This window comes from Mastigoproctus giganteus, chromosome 2 (genome assembly GCF_048544385.1).
Source record: "Mastigoproctus giganteus isolate SK-2022 chromosome 2, ASM4854438v1, whole genome shotgun sequence".
Lineage (NCBI taxonomy): Eukaryota > Metazoa > Arthropoda > Arachnida > Uropygi > Thelyphonidae > Mastigoproctus > Mastigoproctus giganteus.
Genome location: NC_143576.1, coordinates 85,008,850 through 85,033,612, shown reverse-complemented (window position 1 = coordinate 85,033,612; position 24,763 = coordinate 85,008,850). Strand labels below are relative to the sequence as shown.

General features: G+C 37.0%; 1 protein-coding gene across 2 annotated transcripts in view; it reads left to right on the top strand.

Annotated features, from left to right (window-relative positions):
- RpS15 (ribosomal protein S15) overlaps window positions 1–24,763 on the top strand; it is a 58,320-nt gene that overhangs the window by 6,186 nt on the left and 27,371 nt on the right. The window contains exons 1-3 of one of the 2 annotated variants that reach the window (XM_090368557.1): window positions 12,597–12,605; window positions 12,963–13,054; window positions 13,541–13,775. In XM_090368557.1, coding sequence (XP_090224683.1) covers window positions 12,597–12,605; window positions 12,963–13,054; window positions 13,541–13,775 — 336 coding nt within the window. Of the gene's footprint in view, window positions 1–12,596; window positions 12,606–12,962; window positions 13,055–13,540; window positions 13,776–24,763 lie in introns of those variants that run through there. The other variant, XM_090368556.1, reaches the window with a different exon arrangement.

Genomic DNA, 24,763 nt, shown 5'->3' with positions numbered 1-24,763 from the left:
CAAGTTAAGGTAAATTATCCATTTACTTATGAAGAAATCCACCAACATGTCCTGAATAAAGATATGCTTAAATGTGCAAAGTCACAAAAAAAAAATTTTAAGCTTTGAAATATTTCATATACATGTACTTATTTTTATAGTTACTATTTGATGATTAAAGCAGTGATTACTTTAGTTCCTATTTAATTTTAAAAACTTGTTTCTTTTATTGAAATTGTTTAATTTTCTAAACACAATTACATATTTTTTTAATGTTGCACAGCCAAATTTAATTTGGTATTGGTATAATTATCTCTAGAATTTTATTATTACGTATTATTTGTGTGATGAGAAAAAAAAAAAAGTGCATTTTAAGTTGATTTTTCATTGCTTTTATGTTCTGTTGATGATTGTTCTTAGATTTTATTTTAAGAATTTTATCAGTCTAGTTTTAGACTAATGATAATGACATAGCCTTCTATTATTTTTTAATATTATCTATATTAAAAAATAATAGAAGGCTATGTTCTGTTGATGTTGACCTAATAATGAATAAACATTTTACTGACCTACCTACTGTATCTTATTTATTCAACCTACCTATTTTAAAAATTAATATGTTAAGTTATACCTATATATGTATAATAACCAAGAAGGGACATGTACATACATTAATATTACAAGGCATTTTGTAATCTGATGTACCAATGAAAAAAAAGGTAGAGATTCAGAAACGGGTACCCCTTTCAAAATGGCGGCGAGGAGAGGGGGGGAAAGCAATGATTGACGGATTGTGACTCCGCCCACTCACTGCGTTCCCCCTCCTCTCCTCGCCCGATGGATTTCAACTGACACGCGGACGGCACTTGGCACAGCAACAAATATGGCGGCTGAAAACAAATGATAAATCCAATAAATTTAAAAGTTCAAGTTACCAAAATGCACGTTTTTTCGCGATAATAAAATGTCACGTGATATTTAAATAAGTCGCATATAGCTGAAAAGGGGAGAAGGAAATTTAAAAGGAAATTTCGCGAAAGAAAAGGAATGGCAAATCAACAAAATTTAAAAATAAAACAAAAAGTTATGCGAAATGCAATCACTTGATTCTTCTCGCCCATACATAACTAGACTATTTCGCGAGCATTAACAACGAACTGAGACGAAGAAATACCACTTGAAAACTGAAAATCCATATTATATATCTATAAGTATATTATTTCATTTCCTACTTTTAGCGTTCGGCAAAAACTATTAATTCACTCGAAAACAGCAAAAATGTACGATCATAATATCAATTTAGGAATTATTACTTCGGTAAAACGGCGCTCGAAACTTTGAAGATGAAACGCGCTAGGGCATTAGTTCAAAATTAGCTCTCTGTAAAAAGAAATTTGCGCGCTCTACATCAAGAAACACCAATCTCATTTTCCTTTCACACCGAAAACATTTGTACTCACACGCAATCAAAATAAATTTGATTGCGTGTGAGTACAAATGTTTTCGGTGTGAAAGGAAAATGAGGGGTTGAACGGAGAGAAACAAAGAAAAAACAACAACAAAAAAAAAAACCTGTGAAAAAGGAGATTACACGGCAACAACAGGACATCCGCACAAATGAAATACTGTCTAAAAATGACCGCCGGAGCCTGGAAATGGCGCAATAGTAATCAGCCAATCACATTGTGATTGGCTAATTACTATTACTAATATGGCTTCGAGCGCCGTTTTGCCGAAGTAATAATTCCTAAATTGATATTATGATCGTACATTTTTGCTGTTTTCGAGTGAATTAATAGTTTTTGCTGAACGCTAAAAGCAGGAAATTAAATAATATACTTCTGTTTATGTATATTGAGAGTTTCAATTTTGTAAATTGAGTAGAAATTATTAGTTTCTCTCAGTGGGGGGGGCAATTTTCAAGTGAGATTATTATTATTATTAGCTATATGGTGCAAGGAAGCCTGAGGCTTATGCTGCACCAGCCAAAAAAAAAAAAAAATTCCCCAGTTACCCTAAGAGAGAGAGAGAGAGAGAGAGAGAGAGAGAGAGAGAGAGAGAGAGAGAGAGAGAGAGAGAGAAAAGTAAAAGGGAATCACCAAGAAAGGGAAGAATGACGATATCCAGCTCAGGACCCTGGGTTTGTTCTTTTGCTTACATAATCCTCCTACCCCAATGAGCAGGCTAGTCATCAGTGGTAGCAGCTGTTCTGTTAGCTAGCAGAACATGTATTCTAACTCTTCCCACAGTTTATAATGTAATGTATTCAAATCCATGTTTCCACAGGGCCAAAGTGAAGACTTGATAAACTCAGAAGCATTTACTTTGAACTATTGGTACAACATTATGCAAGGAAGATATGTCTTGATTAAGTGAAAATCCTCATTCTGCATTATGGAAGTTTACAAGGTGTTTAATACCACTAATATGCATACACTGTGTGCATTACCAGTGTACATTATGAATTTAAAACCACTAATGTATGCATTAGTGGTATAAAATACCCAAATTAGATTTTCCAACTCTCCTAACTGCCCCTTTTCATTAAAGACGATTACCATGTAATATGAACAAAATGCCTGAAATCAGTGTTTTCAGATCATTGTAACAAACCACTAACTGTATGAGATAGAAAATTGTAAAAGGATATATTACTAGACCTTCAAGTGCAAAGCAGCTGTTAATAGTATATAAATAACTAAATTAGTGAAAAGAAGATAGTCTGAAAAAAAGTATAATGTGTCTTCATATCAGTTACCAAGTGCAACTGAAATAAAATATTATAAATTAATAAAAGCAAATAGCATAAAGCAATACAAACATACAGTGTGAAAAGTAATATGAAACAGATCCACTATACCAGTATTAATGTGTAAAGTTAAGGATGGAAAAAATCTTGTAGCAAGCAAATATCTGAGTCAAACTTGGGCAGGTCAAAAACATTAATACCAGTGTCTCAAAATAAGTTAAAATATATAATCTTTGCAGGAACTGCAGTTATGCTTTTCATTTGGAATATAGCATTTTAATGTTCAACAGATATTTTCAAATGTTTTGAAAGTAGTCACAATGTTATGAAATAAAAAAATAATAATAAACATTGGTTGTATATATAATGCCATGTTATAAGGTTGGAGAATAAAAAGGACAGCAGCAAAAAAGTAATGAAGCTGAATTTTAAAAAATACCTAATGTGAGTATGTATTGCTCCAGAGAGGGTGCTGGAAAAGCACAGAAGTGTGACCTTGTCAATCCCACAATCCAGACCAGTTAGCCTTACGTTGTTTTTTTGTATGAACGTCCTCTGTGCATTGTGTCTAACATCATCAGAAACCAAAGAATCAACATCAAGTTTTTTGTAAAGCTGGAGAAGAGTCCCACTGAAACACATGAAACATTACAAACAGCTTATGGTGATGCTCTATCCTGAGAAAAAACGTTTTGATGGTTTAAGCATTTTAAAGAGGGCAGAGAGGATACAGCAGACGACCCTTGAAATGGATGACCAAAAACAACCTAGAGTCCCAAATTGGTGGAATGTGTACAATTTATTAGCGAGTGACTGCTGAGTAACATTGAACAAGCAAGTAATGCTAACAAATGATTTAAACCACTGTAACAAATGTATTTAGTTCCCTGGGGAGGAAGATGAGTAAGAAAATATTTCCTTATTCAAATTTTGCATTATTTGAATTCAATCATTACTATTTTTGCCATACTGTGTATAACCATGAAATACTCGAAGCACAAAAATTAAGATATGCAGTTTCCTGCATAAAAATAAATACTAACAAGATGAATTATTCAGGCAAGCTGTAAAAGTGTAAATGCCCAACTTCAATTTGTAAAGAAAAGAAAATTATTATAATTAATAAAGAAAATTGTGAAAAAGTGGTAAACAAGTACATGCAAAATGAGGTAAAAACATCTTCAGTATCCTTAGATAACTAATAATTTCAAAGTAAGAAGGTAAGAAAATTCAAAATAAAAATGTAAGAAACAGTATTGAAGGTTACTACATACAGGTTTGAAAACCTCATTTTAGGAAGGATGTAGATCCAGAAAGGGTGCAGAGAAGCACAACAAGGTTTGTTGTGCATGGAAACAAAAGAAAAGTAAAAAAGGTACACCTATCGAGAGAGACTGGGTTTCCTTAAATTGAAGTCTGAAAACTAGTCATCTGTGTGGTGACCTAGTTGAACACTAAGCAGTTAACTAAAATAAATGTTAACATCATCTTTTCACTTTCTCAGATGACACACAAAAGGGAACAAACATTTAAATTGGAAAAGGATGGTTGTAGATTACATATGCTGAAATTTGCATTCAGCTAAAGTGTAATCAATACTTAGAATAAACAACTGGAATTGGTTTGAGGGTAGGAACTGTGCAAAGTAAGGATTTTAAGCTCCTGGGAATGGATAAGTTTTTCTGGAAAATTTTATCATCTTTTTTTTTTTTTTTTTTTTTGGACTTAAGTAACATATTAAATTGTTCAATAAATAGTTTAATAGTCTTACTCACATGTGTTAGCTTATTTTTAAATTTAGCTAGAAATTTTCAACTTAATCTATCAGTGATTTGGTGTGAATATTGTAGCACATAACTAATGTAATGCATGGTAGTTAGATTATAGGGTTTTAATTTTGATAGATAAGTAACTAGAAGGTTCTAATCACATAGGTTGGCATATATTTTTTTATTTTTAACTAAGAAATTTTGGTAGAGATTCAGAAACGAGTACCCCTTTCAAAATGGCGGCGAGGAGAGGGGGGGGAAAGCAATGATTGACAGTTTATGTTGCTATACTGCTAAATTTGTAGCATTTTAAATTAGTTATAGCCTTACTAAAAGTAAAATTTCGGCAGAGATTCAGAAACGGGTACCCCATTCAAAATGGCGGCGAGACGGCCGTGATTGACGCGTGTTGACTCCGCCCATTGTCACATGATCTCCTTAACACACGGAAACAGCCGGCATGGGTGACACGCACTGCGTGCCAGCCGTGTCATGTACCTAACGGCACTGGAAACACGAGGCACGCTAAGGTAAACCAAATAAATTTAAAAGTTCAAGTTACAAAAATGTCACGTGACATTTGAATAAGTCGGATATAGCTGAAAAGGGGAGAAGGTAATTTAAAAGGAAATTTCGCGAAAGAAAAGGAACGGCAAATCAACAAAATTTAAAAATAAAACATTATTTCGCGAGCATTAACAACGAACTGAGACGAAGAAAAACCACTCACCTCATCGGTCGGGTGAAATTTCAACGACTTTTTTTTTCATTCTCTCTCTGCTGGCACCCGACTTACATCTTCCTCTTCAATGTAGCCAGGGTGTGGCATTAAAATTATTTATTTATTCTTTAATTATTTTTATTATTTTTTTTTTTTCGATTTACTTAAGCTTAATATATATATATATTTTTTTCTCTAACCTGCGTTTTGCACTGTTTCCGGATCCTGCCCTGGAACTAGGAGCAGCCTTGGCTCACCTTTTCTACTTTCTCACTCTGTGCAGGATAGATAACCACTCTCCCATTTTTTTTTTTTTTTTTTTTTTTTTCTTACTCTCTCTCTGCTGGCACCCCGACTTACATCTTCCTCTTCACTGTGGGATTAAAATTATTTATTTATTCTGTGATTATTACTATTTATTTATTATTTATTTTTTTTTCATTTACTTAGCTTTTTTTTTTTTTTTTTGGTAGACCTTAGGTTTACCTTAGGTTTTTTTAGGTTTACCTTAGCGTGCCTCGTGTTTCCAGTGCCGTTAGGTACATGACACGGCTGGCACGCAGTGCGTGCCACCCATGCCGGCTGTTTCCGTGTGTTAAGGAGATCATGTGACAATGGGCGGAGTCAACACGCGTCAATCACGGCCGTCTCGCCGCCATTTTGAAAAGGGTACCCGTTTCTGAATCTCTGCCAAAAAAAATCCCAAATTTTTTGGTTGTCCTGATTTTTTAAGGTCGATATCCTGAAATTGGCTGATCAAGAGTTGGTCACCCTACTTGGCAGCCAAGTCTGAATAGCATTGCCATTGCTATATACAAAACTTTGATTTAACATTCCTTAAAAGATGTGAAGTTTGCAACAGTCATTCTTAAAGCAGCTATAATCAGTTGACTAACAGATAATCTAAACAGACCACAGAAAGGAAAAACTTAAGTTAATGTGTGAGAGTGTACTGTATTGGTAAATAGTCTTGTCTGAAATTTAATTTTGAGTGCAGTGAACATAACAAAAATCTCCTTTTTGATAAACTCCTGCTTTTTGCAGAAAAGTTATGCTGTTTTGGCCTAAAAATCTATTCTTATAATTTTAATGATCTCTAGCATTTTTGAAAGTCAAAAGTTGGTAGTTATGTACATACTGTTACACTTGAAAGACTGCTGTATACATTGGAGCAGTATGGACAAGTTATTGCTATGGATAAAGGGATGGCTGAGTTGGACAAGCAACTTTTTTTGGGAGCTACTAAGTGGAACTTTTTTTTATCGATAATTGTTTTTTATAACTTTTTATTTAATATTAGTAGTGTAGTAACTATTTGTAATTCTCTGATTAAGTAGATGCAGTTGTTCTTTACTTGGCCTTTGTAATTGCATTAAAAAAAACTCAGTTGACTTCTGCTGTCATGGTGTTGTGTTAATAACAATTTTTGAATTTTGCCACTGTTATTACAGTGTTGATGTAGATGATATTAAACTGAATGTTGGGTTTAATTGAATTTAAATGGAACCATGCCTTAGACTAGGGCAGCAAAGCAGTGGGCTCAAATTAACAGGGGTGCTGTGGTTCCAGGAAGAACTAAAGTGGCCAGTTCTACAAATTGCAGCCTAACCAAAGAAAACATCACTTTTGCGATGTTTTCTGACCTTACTGGAATGGGACATGATTGAGCCAATAGCTCCACCTCCAAATACCATCTATATCAATACTATAATACCAGTGGAAAATTTCAAACATTCTTATCGACACAACACAATAGCCAATGACTTTGTGTATTTGTTGCAAATAGTGAGGAAAGTTTATGCAAACCCTGTTCTGATGGGAATTTGAGAGCTTGAAGAATGGGGTGGATTCCCTCGAAGGAATTAAAATGGGCATCCATCAAGCAAGATATCATCTTTTAAGGCCAAGAAAGGTTGAACACTTATGGGCACTAATGATGTTAAGAGTAGGAAAACAGGACAGGGCACTAAAAAGAGGTTTAGGGCTGAAAGCCTCAGACACTGGGAAATTCATTAGATGAACAAGTTAGTGCCAAGCATCATTTTAGTTCATAGTAAATTAGTCAGTATCAACAATATAGAAAGAGAATACTCTGGTGGGTAGCCAAGGCTACCACTGTTATAACCTGAGTCCCAAGCAATATAAACTCCTACTGAATTCAATTCATTGTATGTGATTATGCAATTCAATGTATATGTTTATGTTGTGTATTTTGTAACCAATTGTCTGTATACTCACTTAATGTTCTCTATCTATAGTATACTCAGTCGTTTCCCCACTTTCTAATACTTTATTTTATCTATTTATTATTGTTACTTTATTTGTTTTTTTGGTTTATTGAGGCAACTTGTGTTTATAGTACATTGTAAACCCCTGCCCACTGTGCGATGATGGTCAGTTGCAACTACACTACTATGTAAATCATCATCTATGTGTTGCAATAACGATTCTTCTTCTAAATCACTGAAGTGGGTGAAATAACATCGTTATTGTTATATCTCATATTGTGAATTCCTTCACGAGTTTCCCTGATATTGCACTACCTCCAATAAGCATCTCTTTGCCAATAATGAAGACTAAGTAAACATTATGCACGACCAAACTGCATGATGCCTCAAACTAGAATGGTGATCACAACAGCATCAGTGTTTCCAACTGTAGTCAGTTGAAAATAGCTGAGCCACAATGCAAAAATAGATAAAATCCAATGTTAACAATGAAAAAAAAATTGTTTTCTTTTTTCGTAGCTAAAGGGAATTTAAAAGATTGGTGTATATTTTCCGAAAAATGACAGGGAGGGGGCACGTACTCCGGTGCCCCTACACTGAATCCGCCACTGGTGCCAAGCATCATTTTAGTTCATAGTAAATCACCGAAGTAGGTGAAATAGCATCATTTTTGTTTTTGAAATACAGGGCAATGTTGACAAAGTTGCAAGTTAGGATTAAATTTGAAAAGTGTGTAATCCTGCCCAGACACCATAGGAGGGTAGGATGTTTCTCAGCATGGTCTGTGCTTGTCAACAGGAAAGACTTTACAGGAGTTGGGTATGCTTGAATAAAAGGGGTGCAAGAATATGAGGAGCGGTATGAAAGTAATGCCTCCTATTTTTTTCCTCAGAAAATTTAATTCCTACAACTATGCCTTTTACATCAATTAATCCTCAATCAATAAACACTTTTTCCACGAAGTCACCATTTTCTATGAACTTCTACCTGAGTCGGATGCTGTATTCCATTCCTGTAAAAGTCCTTACCCTTTCTCCAGAAGGCTTTGTGAGAACGGTGCTTGAGCTGGTTGTGATCCGCAAAATGGGTTTCACGGAGTGCATCCTTCATCTGGCTGAATAGTTGGAAGTTGCAAGATCCGGGCTATGAGAGGGGTGTGGAAGAACATTGCACCCCAGTTTTGCAATAGCCTCCATAGCACACAGGCTGGTGTGGGGTCGTGCATTGTCATGGAGAAGAACCTCAAGGTTTTTGTCCAGTTGAACTCTACAGATGCTGGCTTTCAACTTTTTAAATGTTTCCACGTATTGGCGCCTCCGTAGCCAGGTGGGCAGGAGCAGTAGTGCATAGCACACGCTTCTTGATTAGACCGGGGTTCGAGCCCGTACCCACCAAATACGGAGGATGCGGCAGGTCAGGGAATGACCGCCGCATATTCCTAGCCCACATAAAGGGTGAGGGTTGGTGTCCGGAAGGCCATCCGGCCGTAAAAATTGCATGCCAAAACAATAAAAACGCTGACCCCATATAATAATGGAAAAAAGGCGAGGGGAAAAAAAAAAAAATGTTTCCACATATTGAACTGAGTTGATTGTGGTGCCACGCTCCAAGAAGTCCACAAGCAAGTTCCCATCTTTGTCCCAAAACACTGTCACTGTGACTTTACCAACAGAAGGATGTCTTTTGACCTTCTTGCTCGGTGAATTTTAATGTTGCCACTCCATAGACTGTATATGGCCACTCCTTCATATCAGGATCGTAGTGGTGGACCCGGGTTTTGTTACCTGTGACTATGCATGAAAGAAAAACCTCTCCTTCACCCTTGTAGCACTGGAGAAGTTCCATACAGATGACTTTCTGGGCTTCTTTGTGCTCATGCATCAGCATTTTTGGGACCCACTGGGTGCAAACCTGATTAATTTAACTTTATTCTTTTTATTGATACTGATAGCCTAGTTCCTCTATGATGGTTATCACAGCAGGTTTCACTATACTTACTGCATTGCATTGACCTGTTTGACGTTACTGGCCAGCTGCTTCAGGGTTTGTCAACAATATCACTTTTTCCTTTTCTTAAAGTGTCTTACCCAACATCTAACTACTCGTATCTACAGTATTGTAACCATAAATATTTTTGAGACGTGTATGGATTTAGACTCCTTCTTGATAAGAAATTCAATTGCCACTCTTTGCTTGATATGTATATCTGTAACATTCACCATTTTGAACTATCCGTGTGCTGCATTCACGAGGCCAATCACAGCGCCACTCATTATGGTGAAACTAAAGGCCTTTAGTAACCATACAGTGACATGCGAAATGATCTACGCCACCATATTTAAAAGCAAAAAATTAGGAGGCATTACTTTCATACCGGTCCTCGTATTTGCTAATGCTATTTAGGCAGTGTTAGTTGGGTCAAAAAACTGATAGCTTGGTGGGGATGCCACAGGGAGAGATGAAAGTGATTCTTGCACTGCTTCTATTGGAATATGCAGCAACCTGAAAAGCAAGGTGCTTGGTATTTCAAGCCCTGTGCTGGACATCATGGAACAAATAAATACGCGGGCTGTTTTAAAGTAACCAAAAGAGTAAGAACAGGTGTATATGTACTAGCATGTGCATTAATGCTAGGAACATAGTAAATACATATGATGAATTTGAAATAATGATTAAGTTATTGTGGAGATATCGGAGATGTGTTTTCACTGAGACATAAGGGATGTAGAATTTAAATGTGGGAAGTACAATGTGCACAGGGAGGACAAACAGGTGTGGGGGTGGTGTTGTGCTTTTAGTTAAGAAGGATATTAATCCCTTTATGGATTATTCCGAGATATCTTGTTTTTAGTTTTAAATGTTATTTGGAACTACATGAAATATATCGGGATACAATAATACCTGAAGCAAACAATAATGCCTCCAAATTTAGGACTGAAACTTATTTTCTCTGGTATTTTTCTGGCTAATTTTGCATTAAGCACGTAAATCCTGAGTTTTCTCAGGATTTTCTTACACCTGGCAGCAAACGACTGGCTTTCGTTTTACTTATATTGTACAGCAATGTCAGAACAGTAGCATGCATTCCTGTGCCGCCAATAAGCAAAATGTAATTTGCCATCCTAAATGCAGAATACTGAACCCACAAAAATAATTCACAAAAACAATATCGAAAAATATTTCGGCACCCTCTTGAACTGCCGCTCGTAAGCAACACTTAACTCATCTGTCCACTTGTGGTGGGAGGTTACTGCTTGTGCGTTCTACTTGATTTTTTAAATTTATTTATATAATGGGTAATGAAGACTTTTTCTGTGCCTTTCTTTTAGCTCAATCTGTTATAATTTGCACACTTTTTGGCATACACAAGATAACTTGGGACAGCCCAAATGGGTTAATTACTGCCATGTATTTTCTATGAAAAAATTAATAAATAACACAAAAAACTATACAATAAGTATTCGCATGATGCATACTTTTAATTTGTAAAATAAAAAAAGTCGATCCGTTATGGCACATTTTCCGGAAAAAAATGTTCCGGGAATGGGTTAAATCTGAGGCAGTTAAGTGTTGTTGTTTATTTGGTTTTTAGGAGCATTAGCAACTAAGGCCATATTGCTCCGGGATGATATGCGGTGGTCATTCCCTGACCTTTCTGCATCCTCCGTATTTGGTGGTGACGGGTTCGAACCCCGGTCTAATCAAGAAGCGTGTGCTACGCACTGCTCCTCCTTCCCACCTGGCTACGCAGGCACCTGCAGTTAAGTGTGTTCAGCCTACATGAATATGATGAGTATAACAAACAACTATACAGAGAAATAGTGGGCAAATAAAATAAGAATGTCTTATGAAGCGGAATTTTAACTTTCAGTTCTTGACTGGAACTTGTGGTTTGGTCACTCACACATTAGCAAGACTGATTTATTGGATGACTTTTCTGCAGCACCATGTTAGAGAAGCAAAGAAGAGGAAACAGTACTCTTGATCTGATTACACTGGTTGGCAAAAATTTATTATTATTATTTTTTTTTTTTTTGCACTCTGTTAAAATTCAGGGCGATTGTAAATTTGACATTTGAATTCAAGTATGGCAACCATATTGCTATAACACAAATTTTAAATAAAGGAAAACAGATTAAAATAATGTTTCTAGTAAAAAGATTTCATATATTTTAAGAAAACGTTACATCCAGTACTAAATATTGAATAATGGGTCTATTAATCTTATTCTATTAACAAAAATATTTATCTGATAACACTTATTTTGTCTTGTTTTGACTTTTATAACTGTCTGTTGGTGTTTCCTGTACGAGATTCCAACGGTAGTCTGCCAACCTATTTGGACACCATCTTCCCTGGTATCTTTTTCCGTTTGAGAAATGCCACGGGGACACCTTTCACCATGCTCATTGGAGAGACTGCTCTCAAGTTTTCAGGGAAAAGGTCTAAATGGGAACGTAGAAAATGATTCTTTAACAACTGGTCTTGGTTTTCAGTCATTAACCTACGATATTTGAGCACGTATATGAGTTTTTGAACATATTTCCTACGAAATCTGTCAGTTATTTCAGGGAAGAAATTGATATCGACCAGTGTTATCAGCAGTAATTCTTTGTATTGAGGACCTACAGGTAAAAGTTCCCTGGGTCGTAGTGATCATATTGTGCTGATATGGGATTTACTTAAAGACATAACCACTATTAAGGTTAAAGGGTGATTACAGTGGTCTCAGTTTTTAAATTCTATGCAGTGGGATTGTCTGATGTTACCAACAGCAAATTCTAAATAGGAAGCATTCAAGGAAGTAATCAGAAGATTCTAGGCATTTCATACCAACTAAGAAATAGCATTCCAGGTTTAGACTTAAATGGATGTCAGATGAACTGTGATGAGACTTGTGGTAGAGAAGAAAAATGCATGGGATGTACATAAATTTCAGGTGATAGAGAAGCCTATGGTAGGTATAAACTAGTCTGTAATCAAGTCACAATAGACATTTTAAGTTTTATTTCCATACACTGCTTGCTGTTGACTTAGAGGAAATATATTATTCACAGTTTGACATACATTCACTAATGGGGCGACATGCTAGCTGAGGAGAAATTTTTTCCACAATTTACTCGCAAAGAGTATAGTCCTCTGTGAATATTATGGAAAATGTCACTTTTTATTTTAGGTTCCAAACTCCAGGAAAAGGCCAATAAGTTTGAAATAGATGACCAGGTGGTTTTTTTTTTTTTTTTAGGTGTATAGGGAGCCACCTATACACCTAAAAAAAAAAAAAAAAAATATATGATTCACCTTTTCAGGTGAGATTTTGCAGTTTTAAAAAGATTAGTGACTTATGTGGAACTATGGATTGTGGTTATTTTTCTGAGATGAACATGGGTGAAACGTTGACCATAATATCAAAATTGAATGCAGTAAAATATGAATTTCACTTGTACTTCCATTTGATTTCCTAATTAGTTATTTAAACCATGATCACCATTGTGCTAAGGTTCTATTTCTTTTAGGAACAGCAACAGGAAGCGCTGAAAAAGAAAAGGACATTTAGAAAATATACCTATCGAGGAGTGGATTTGGATCAGCTGTTAGATATGCATAAGTAAGTAAATATAATTTTGCAAACATTTAGAATTAATCCATGCTGCTATCTGTTTCAACAAGCCAAAGTGAAATTAGCAGCTCTTTGAAAGTTCTATTATTTTTAGAATAGTGGCAGTTCTTAAATTATTTTGATCTGTACTTACATCACTACTAAATTTTTTCCCCTGTATTTCTTACATAGCCTTATATTTTTGTCTTTTGTTTTCCTGTATATTTGAGTACTATGCCCTATTTTTCTGCAAGTCTTGTTTTTAACCATAAGATTAGTAGATCTGCAGTATTAGGGAAGTTAAAATAGCAGTCTTTGAAATTATTTAACACTACCTTGTTAGCTTTAGTGGTATTAGATTCAGAATCGTATTATCAGTGGCTAAGTTGAATGTTGTATTTGAAGTTCTCTTGTATCCTTGTATGCCCTAACTCCTGCACATGAGTGGTTGTTTTTATTAATTATTTATTTCAGTTATTTATTTATTTTTTAAAGCACACAGTTAATGGAACTTTTACACTGCCGTGCAAGGAGGAGATTTTCAAGAGGCATGAAACGCAAACCAATGGCATTGATAAAGAAATTGCGAAAAGCAAAAAAAGAAGCAGGACCACTTGAAAAGCCTGAAAGTGTGAAAACTCATCTTCGTGACATGATAGTTGTTCCAGAAATGGTTGGTTCTATTGTTGGTGTCTATAATGGAAAGAATTTTAACCAGATTGAAATTAAGGTAAGTTTAGCATATTGTTTGGAAGTAAAATTATTCTCTAAGTTTAATATTGTGGATGCCTGTCATCAAAACAGTGTTTTTATTCTTATAGCAGGTAACAATGTTTGATTGCTGCTAGAATTGGCTGTCATTGACATGTACAGTCAGTCCTGGTATAACGTGTGTTTACACTACACAAATTCGATCATACATGATTTATAAATAGGGGAACGATGTCGTATATAACATGAACCAAATTTGCTCATGCATGATTTGCCTTTGTGTTTACAAGAAATGGTAGTTGAACGCTCGAATCACCCCAACTGAACGCAACACAATAGGAATGAAAAGAAGATTCCAAAAATGTATTTATATTTTTTATATGATTGAAGATTTCAACGAAGGGGAAAACACATTTCATCATAACGTAAAAACCCACAATTCCAGCTATTGGTATTATCACAAATGTTATTAGATTTAATTTACTACCCTTTTATTACAGCTTCCACTAGCAGGAAATTGTTATTGTTTTATGGCAGTGATCCCCAGAAATGTGTTTAGTAAAATGTGAGCTAGCGTGAAGTGATAATAGTGTTTCTACCTTTACAGTATCGTTTATTCAGTTGCTACATGCACGCAGCTTTGATTATGTGTATCAAGCATGCCTCTTCATTTTTGTCCTTTTTATACTGTAATTGTGCTTTATTCCCTAAAAATTAGAAAAATAGAAAAGGTGTGAAAAAGAAGTGACCTGATGATGATACTACAGATTCAGAGAGAAAAAGGAAAGCAATATTGATAGACAGGTGGACTGGGTCAAAAATTCTTATCGGGGAAAACTTGTAGTGGCCTCATACTAGTGTTTATGGCCAAAATCACATCAGCTTCCATCTTCTGGCCTATAATGATGCAATGCCGAGAACAATTTGAAAGAATGCAGAGAAAATAAAAGCAAATTTCATAGCAGGAACAACTCAAAGTGTAACAAATTCCATTAGATCAAGACAAAGAATTGAAAGAGATGGAATGTTTGTCATCTGTTTGGATAGAAGATCAAACAAAGAATTTGCTTCTGATAGAAGCAAAAGCATTAGCAATATTTTATTACGTAATAATCGTAATAAAATACTTGCATATTCTATTACGATTATTTGTTTGGTAATGTTTTGGTTATAAATGTGTGTTCAATCTTGGGTGGTTAGCACCTAACCCTATTTCATAAGGCCTGTTATTTATATTGCACGAGGGTTTCTAGGAATACAACTATCGTGTTATACGAAGACTGACTGTATGTAGAGGAGATAGTTGTGATGAAATTAGTTTACTGAAGAAGGAGAGATCAGTAGTGAGAGGTACATGTAAAAATTGGCTGCTGTTAAAAATTTAGTGGTTTTTAAAAGCTTATTTTAAGGAGAAGATTTTTTCTTCTCCTTAAAATAAATGAAATTGGAAAAATAAACACCTACAGCAGTATGTGCAAACGAAGAGGCTATTCTGACAAATATAGATCTGTGTTTGAGAATATTTAAGACCTACTCCATGAAACAGTCTTTTCTTTTGGACAAAATTGCAGATATTTCAATAAAACTGCAAGGCTATTTAAGATTCTAGGCTGTTTGATTAAGTAAATTTTTTCTTTCCTAATGCAGAATCTGATGTGAAGAGTCATGACTGAAAAACCCACATGTACTTATTCAGAATATTCATTTAAAAACTTGCTTAGTTCCTCTTTGTTCTGTTCATGAGAAATACCCTGTATAAAGTGAAATATCAGTATACTAAATTTGTTTGGGTGAACAAAATGTATATGTTATAATGAAATTTTGTTACTGTGAAACACTAAAAAAATGTCAGAACAATAAGTTACATAATACGAATCAATTATAACGAAACTTACTTATTGAATGGCTTCTAGTGCCATCACACAGACAGAAGTTATTCAATGTGAATTGTCTTGCAGTATATGAAATCAATTTACAGAGTTGTAATATAGATAACATTATCTGTTGAAAGTTGTGCAATACCAAAATAACTTTTTACAATGAAAGAGGTTGTTTATGCATGGGTATGGCACTTCCATCATTTCTACTACCCAGATGCTATAAATGCATCGTTTATTCATATCTCATATTATGAACACCTTCACGAGTTGCCTAGGTATTGCACTGTTTCGAATAAGTAACAATTCTCTGGTAGAGACGACTGTAACTTATTCTCAGATGGGCACCACCAACACACAGATGGCACTGTTTTGAAGCTAGTTGGCTTTCTTCATATATAGTTGGTTTATTCATATGAGATATGAATAAATGATGCATTCATACTACCTGGGTAGTAGAAATGATGGAAGTGCCATACCCATGCATAAACAACCTCTTTCTGTTAGATGTTCAGTCAAGAAATATTTTTCGATTAAACCGCACACACCATCAAGCATCTCTTATATTGTGGAGTTATACTTCATAACTGGGTTGTCACTATTGCATTAGCATTAGTAAAGGCACATGATACAAGAAAGCAAGCTTATATAGCATCAGCCAAAAAACACACACACACACACACACACACCCCCTCCTAATTTCATCCATCCACTTGCTCTGAATGTTTGTCCAGTTCTGCCTTGAATCTATTTAAGCTATCAACTTCTACAACGACAAATGGAAGTTTGTTCCAGCAATCAATTACACGCTGGCTAAAGGCACATCTATCCTACAACTGCCTTTTCTTGATTTGAATTTATGCCCTCTCAGGCGATTATTCTGAACAAGAAAAATCCCATCAGCATTGAGCATGCTCAAACCATTCAAGGCTTTATACACCTCAAGCAGATCACCTCGTAGGTGCCTAGTCTCCAGACATTGTAATTTGCAAAACTTAAGCCTTTCTTCGGAAGAGCAACCCTTTGTTCCATTCACTAATCTTGTTGCCCTTCTCTGCACTCGCTCCAGCAGCTCTACATCCTTCCTAAAATTAGGCCTCCACACCTGTATATAGCACTCAAGGTGTGGCCTGACCATTGCCTTATACGAGGGGATAATCACTTCCTTATCCCTGCTAGTAAAATTCCTGTATATCATTGGTAAGACACCATGAACTGCTCTTGCAGACGTCTGCTCTGCTCAGAAAACTTCATATCTGCCTGCACAATTACCCCCAGGTCCTTTTCATTCTCTACCACTGTCAGTGTAGTACCACCAGTTGATGCGTACTCTGGGGTTACTGCTTCCCCATATGCAGTACTTTACATTTGCCAATGTTAAACTTCAGTTGTCACCTCAGCCCACCTGCTCAACTTTTCTAGATTCTGTTGCAGCAGCGTACTGTCATTAGTGTCATTAACAACCCTACAAACTTGGACATTAAGGCTGATATACCATCATCAATATCATTAATAAATATAGAAAACAAATGGGCTCAATACTGAACCCTGAGGTACGCCACTAATAACGCTACTCCACGAAGAGCAGTGTCCATTGATTACCACTTTCTGTCTTCTCCCACTCAACCATCCCGTTCTCCATAGCAACAATTTGCCTCCAGTGCCACACTGCTCCAATTTGTGTAGCAGTCTTCCATGTGCAACAGTATCAAAAGATTTTCTAAGATCCAAATATATGATATCAGACTTAATCTCTGCATGCAGTTCCTTTGTGACCACGTAGTATCCAATCAAATTGGTCAGACAAGACTTCCCCTTAACAAAACCATGCTGTGTCCAAGCTATAACTGAAGTCTTGTCTAGATGATCCTGCAGTGCTTCTTTAAGCAGTGCCTCCATTAATTGCCCTGGAACAGAAGTTAAGCTAACGGGTCTGTAATTACTTGTCACCCTTTAATCCTCCTTTGTGAATTGGAGTCACATTTGCACATCTCCAGTCCATGAGTACCTTCCCTGAGTCCAAGGAAGCTCTCATAATTATGGCTAAGGGTTTGTTTACTTCCTTTGCTGTCTCCTTTAATATAACTGGATATCTCCCATCCACCCTAGGTGCCTTTCTAATGTTTATCTTCAACAATTTCTCTTCCACTTTGCTCTTAGTTATTACAAAATCATCTAGCTCCCTGCCAGAGTTCAATTCACCTCTGGCATTCCCCTCCCTGAATAACTGTGAATGTGGATGCAAAATATTCATTTAGTTTTTTAGGTACCTGAGCAGGATCATTAACAGTTGGACTATCGATATATAGTGGACCAATCTGATTCATCCCCTTTCTTCTAGAGTTTACATAAGTAAAGAACTCTGCTGTTTTTCTTTGCATCCTTTGCCAAAGATTTCTCATAATCTGCCTTCGCTTGCCTAACCTCCTTTGTGACTTGGTTACAGACCAGCTTATATCTATCATAGGCTTCCGTGTCACTTGTTAATTTATATGTATCCCATGCATTTGTTTTCTCTGCCACATGTCTCATTAGTTCATCTGACATCCATTTAGTTCTAAACCTTGAACAGTATTTCTTAGTTGGTATGAAAAGCCTAGTAGCTTCGAAGATTAATTCTCTGAATGCTTCCCATTTTGAATTTATTGTTGGTAACATCATCAGTTGGTCCCACCCTATAGAATAACTACCATCTCAGACCTCTGTAGTCGCCTTTACGAAAGCAAAAACCATTTCGTTTACCCCTGATGGTAGTTACCTCTTTGAGTAAATCCCACTTCAGCACGCTGTGATCACTGTCACCTAGTGGTTCTTTTATCTGGAGATTCTTAATGCGTGAAGAATCACTACTGATAATCAGATCAAGAGTATTACTCTTTCTAGTTGCCTCCCGAACATTCTGCTGTAGAAAACAAACGTCCAATAAACCCACAAAAGCCTTGCCAGTGTGTGAGTGACCAACCCACAAATCCAGTCAATATCTGGGAAATTAAAATCTCCCATTATAAGACTCTAATTTACTGGCCCACTCTATTTCCCTGTGCAGTTTATTATACTCATCAGATTCATTAGGCCTATACCACACTCCTCTCAATTTTGATTTCCCAGTACTTATGTCACACCAAACTGATTCGACACTGCACTGTCAAGCCATGCTGACTGGCTGTACTTCCTTGAATTTTATTAATTTAATGGAATTTAGGGAGTACAATGTGTCAGGAAGGGAGGAGGGATTATGCTCCCTAAATTCCATTTCTGCATTCCTTGTATCTGTGTGACACCATGTCTCTGATATCCCAAAAATATCTGCCTTTGATGTTTTCACTAACATCTGAACATTGCCAGGTGTTGGTCCGCCCACCGATGATGAAGCCAACTAGTTTCGATGCCATCTGGGTGGCGGTGCCCATCTGAGAGTAAGTAACAGTAGCCTTCTCTACCAGAGAAGTGTTACTTATTCGAGGTAGTGCAATACCTAGGCAACTCGTTGTGATGGTGTTCACAATATGAGATGAATAAACGATGCATTCGTAGTACCTGGGTAGTAGAAATGATGGAAGTGCCATACCCATGCATAAACAACCTCTTTCATACCCTTAGACATTCAGTGAAGAAATATTTTTCAACTCTTTACAATGGTAAGTTTTTGTTTTGCCATTAGAATTAAGACCATTGTAATACCGTGTTAAATCCTGCTGGCTGCAAAAGATGAATGGGCAAGATAGTTATGTTTACAGATGCAAATAAAACTGTATGATCACTAAGTATACATCTCAAAAATCCAAAAAAAATTTTAAAGTTTCATACTTCTAGTTCGGAGACAAAGCTATGCCAGACTGCTTTTTTAAAGTTATATTTATGTAGTGGGTACCTGACGCATGGGTCACTATCACAGAGGTTGTACAGAAATTGCACTATCCTTGTTTGGCTGTATCAAGAGTGTCAGGAATACTCGATTTCTGGAATAACATCTCATTGTGGACAGCGCTGTGCGCGAGATAGGTGGTGGGTGAACATGGCCGCCAACATCTTTCTTGCATTGTTTCAGCCAATCAGAGAGCGACCGTGTCACAAATCACAACCGACTTCGATGAGGGAGGTGCCAGAAATGTCTCTACTAAGACCATCAGGCGATCATTAGCTGCAATAGGTTATGGGAGCCATGATTCACCAGGGTCTCATTGCTAACACTGTGACACAGGACTCTACGCCTCAACTGGGTGAAAGAACGTCGACACTGGACCTTGAATGATTGGAGATGGGTCCAGGTTCCTTGTTCATCCTTGCAGACCATCTGCATCCCTTCATAGTCATAATGCACCCATGAAGAGCAATGGACTGTTCCAGCAGGGCCCCGGGTGCCAAGCGTATTTCGAGGCCAAGCGATATTTTGAAATTTATAAAGTGCTCTTCAAAGGCGATTAAAGTTATTTTTAAGTTTATACGTTTATCTAAAGCCTTATTTTTTTAAAACCGTTCTACACTTGAAAAGCCACAAGTTAGAACAGAGAAAGAAAAGCCACCTTTCTTTTTATTCATTTTTCTAGGTCACTAATCAACTAACACTTTAACCGCTTGGCCTCCTAGCGGCACTGCTCCTGCCTCCCCGTGGCGGGGCCGGAAATCTTGGCAAGTAAGTCCACTTGCCAAGGGCTAAAAGGAGCAATCATGGATAATACAGACCATAAGGATATTGAGAATGATAATCCAAAGAGACAAAAGACTGATCAGATGGAGCAACCTTGCCCGTCATTCTTAATCATCCACTCCCTTACTAGTCAGCCCATGAATAAATTGTCTCCGTTTGTAATACAAAAACATCTGGAGGGTATTGCAGGATCTCCCAAGACGGTGAAGAGACTGCAATCAGGAGACTTACTAGTAGAAACCACCAACCACAGACATTCCGAGAAGCTGTTACAACTCACAAGCTTTGCTGGCATTCCAGTTAAAATATCTCCACACACAACCCTAAATTCATCTAAGGGTGTGATATCCAGTTGGGACTTACTGAATGTCACCGATGAAGAAATAACCCAAGAACTGCAGGGACAGAATGTAACTGAAGCAAAAAGAATAATGACTAAAAAAGATAATCAACTGACACCTACAAGAAATATTATTCTCACCTTCAATACACCCAACTTACCCTCCTCTGTAAAAGCAGGTTATTTACTTTGCCGCATCCGACCTTACATTCCAAACCCTTTAAGGTGTTACAAATGCCAAAAGTATGGCCACTCACAAACTGTATGCAGAGGAGTTCCTGTCTGCCCTAATTGTGGATCCTCAGATCACATACAAAGTAACTGTACAGCTACAAAAATGACCTGCCCAAATTGCAAAGGTGACCATCCCGCATATTCAAAGACATGTGAAAAGTGGAAAACGGAGAAAAAAATAGTAAAATACAAGGTTGAGAACAAAGTAAGTTACCCAGAAGCGAGAAAATTAGTAGCTCCTACTATAACCAAAAATATGACCTATGCCAATGCTGTAAAAAAATATCAGACAGTCTCCACTCAAACTGATGTAACAGTTCCCACTAACAAATCAATTTCTGACTGGGCTAGAAATGTTCTTTCTAAGCAACAATCCAAGTTCTCTGACCAGGCAAATAATACTCCTCTGACAATACCAGTGGCATCTCCTGCTCCAGTCATAGATACCATATCTCATAGTTTAAACACAAATGTAGTAAAAAATTTTCAAGATACAACCATGGACACAGATGGCACACCCATACAGGAAGATCCCCTTCTAGAACTCCATGCAGAAGAAGAAATGGACACAGGTCGGCCAGTTTTCTCCAAAAAAGATAAATCTAAATTAGAACGTCATAAGCCAGTAACCTTCAAAAAGCAGTCAGATACATCTCCATCAATAAAACACAAATAATGCCTTGTATTTTACAATGGAATTGCAGAGGCTTTCGTTGCAACACAGATGACATCTGTGATCTAATTAACCGATATTCTCCAGTTGCCCTTTGTCTTCAGGAAACTTACCTAACCTCGCAAATTTCTCCTTCAATAAAAAACTATTGTCTTTATCGAAGAGATCGTAATACAGCAAATGCTGCCCATGGTGGTGTAGCAATCTTAATAAATTCAAAGATCCCAACTAAACATATTCCACTTCAAACTGACATAGAAGCTGTTGCTGTTCGTATAACTCTCCATATTTCAATAACACTGGTCTCAATATACCTACCACCAAACCATACTTACTGTTTAAAAGATCTTGAAGATCTACTCATACAGATACCTCCACCTCTCTGTATATTAGGGGATTTTAATGGACACCACCCCTTATGGGGCGGTCCTAAACTAGACACACGTGGTCGACTCGTTGAAAGCTTTCTAGAGTCACAAAACCTCACCTTACTCAATACTGGTGCGCACACTCACATACAACTCCCAACTGGACACACCTCAGCAATAGATCTCTCAATTTGTTCTCCAATACTCCTCCCAACCATAGAGTGGTATGTTTTAAATGATCCTATGGGCAGTGACCACCTTCCAATCATATGCAATTTTTTAATATCACAGTCTCCTCCAAACAAACTCCGCAGGAAATGGAAATTTGTTCGTGCAAACTGGGCAAAATTTCGATCATCAATCTCTCTTGACGAGGAAAAAATCCAGCTCCAGAATATTGACAATGTAACAGATTACATTACATCACATCACATCTCCTAAAAGTGGCCAAGGACACAATACCATTATCAAATCCCCCTGGTCGCAAGCATTATAATTACTGGTGGAATGACGAATGCACAAAAGCAAAGAAAGCAAAAATCAAAGCCTGGAATTTATTTCGGCAATGTCCAACCACAAACAATCTCATTAATTATAAGAAGCTAAGAGCAAAAGCACGATTTGAACAAAGGCAAGCCAAGAAAGAATCCTGGACCCGTTTTGCATCGACCTTTAACAGAAACACTGATCCGAAAACTATATGGAAAAAAATTAGACAGTTATCTGGTAAGTTTCCTACTATACCTTCTCCAATCCTCTCCTGGAAAGGGCAAGATCTCTAGTTCCTTAGATATTGCTAATGCTTTGGGCAATACTTTGCTGAAATATCAGCGGCATCAGCATATTCTTCGTCATTCCAACGAATTAAAAAAACTAGAGAAAAGCATGCCATAAAATTTCAAACCGCACGTACTCTTCCATATAACAAACCTCTGCAACACTCTGAACTTCTGCATGCCATTAGAACAGCCCAAAATGGTGCTGCCCGGCCAGATGGGATTTATTATGTCATGCTTCAACATCTCGATGACAAAGCTTTAAGCCTGCTTCTGATTTTTTACAATCGTATATTCTTAGAAAATGTTTTTCCAACTTCTTGGCATCACTCTACTGTTTTGGCATTACTAAAACCTGGAAAAGATCCAACTAACCCCTATAGCTATAGACCGATCTCTCTCTCAAGCTGTCTGAGCAAAATCCTTGAAAAAATTGTCCACAGAAGACTCGTATGGATCATTGAGTCACAACATCTAATGAGCCATAGCCAATATGGCTTTCGTAAAAATAGGTCATGCTTAGATCTTATGGTCAAGGCTGAATTTGCCATTCGAAATGCCTTTGTTAAACGTGAACATCTTGTAATGGTTTCAATAGATATCGAGAAGGCTTTTGACACTACCTGGCGGCATGGCATACTCAGTGATCTTTACTCTCTTGGTCTGCGAGGCAACCTTCCTATATTTGTCCAGAACTTCCTACGTACTAGATCGTTTCAAGTTCAGTACCAACATGCCCTCTCTAAAACATTTATACAGGAAGAAGGAGTACCACAGGGATCAGTACTGAGTGCCACTTTGTTTGCTCTTAGAATAGATTCCATCACCAATCAGCTTCCAAATACAGTTGAGACCTACCTTTATGCAGATGATCTTTCCATCTCCTGCCATTCCCAAAACATGAGGTCTATTGAACGACAGCTACAGATATCACTTAATAAAATACAACAGTGGGCCAGCCTCAATGGCTATCGACTCTCGCAGCAGAAAACAGTTGCCATCCATTTTTGTAGACAGTGCAAACTTCATCCGGATCCTGAACTTCAAATTTATAATGTCTCCATCCCGGTCACTAATAGCATCAGATTTCTAGGATTAACATTTGATAATAAGTTAAATTTTATAGACCACATAAAAAATGTACGTACTTCCTGTCTAAAAAAGTTAAATATACTCAGAGCTTTATCCTCCCAAACATGGGGCGCAGATCGTACATCTCTGCTTCGGCTATATCGGGCATTAATCAGATCCCGTCTTGATTACGGAGCTCCCATCTATGATTCAGCCAGATTGAGTGCATTACGCTGGCTTGATCCAATTCAACACAGTGCCTTGAGACTTTCACTCGGTGCTTTCAGAACATCACCAGCACATAGTCTCTACATTGATGCCCATGAACCCCCACTAACTTTACGTAGGAAGACACTGTTATTGAAGTATGCTGTCAAGATACAAAGCTGTGCCATGCATCCGACTCAGTCATACCTGTTCAATCCACCATTAGAAAACCTTTTCAGAAATAAACCAAGCATAGTAAAGCCAGCTGGTCTTCGCCTTCTTGAACTGATGCAAATTTGGAATGTTTCCATCCTTTCCGTACAACAGACAATAACTTGTACTCAGCCACCATGGGATCCACCTCCTATACCGACCTGTGACACTTACCTCTCTCAATGGGGAAAGAACATTTTACAAACATCAAATATCAAACAACTTCACGAAGCTCACACTCAAAGATACTTTGACTTTTTTCCAATTTATACAGACGGCTCTAAATCTAATTCAAACGTCGGAGCGGCTGCAGTGTTTCCAAATACCGTTATTTCAGCATCCTTGCCATCTGAATTCAGTATCTTCTCAGCTGAATTATATGCAATCAAACTAGCTTTACAGAATCTCTCTTCTGACTGTGCTTTAAAATCTGTTATTTACACTGATTCCCTCAGCTCAATTTTGGCTTTATGTAACCCCTTAGATAAAGTACACCCTGTTCTAGATGAAATAAAAAGCATATTACTACAAATTGAAGAACGCAATCAACTGGTCACCTTCTGCTGGATTCCAGCTCATTCTGGCATTTTGGGCAACGAA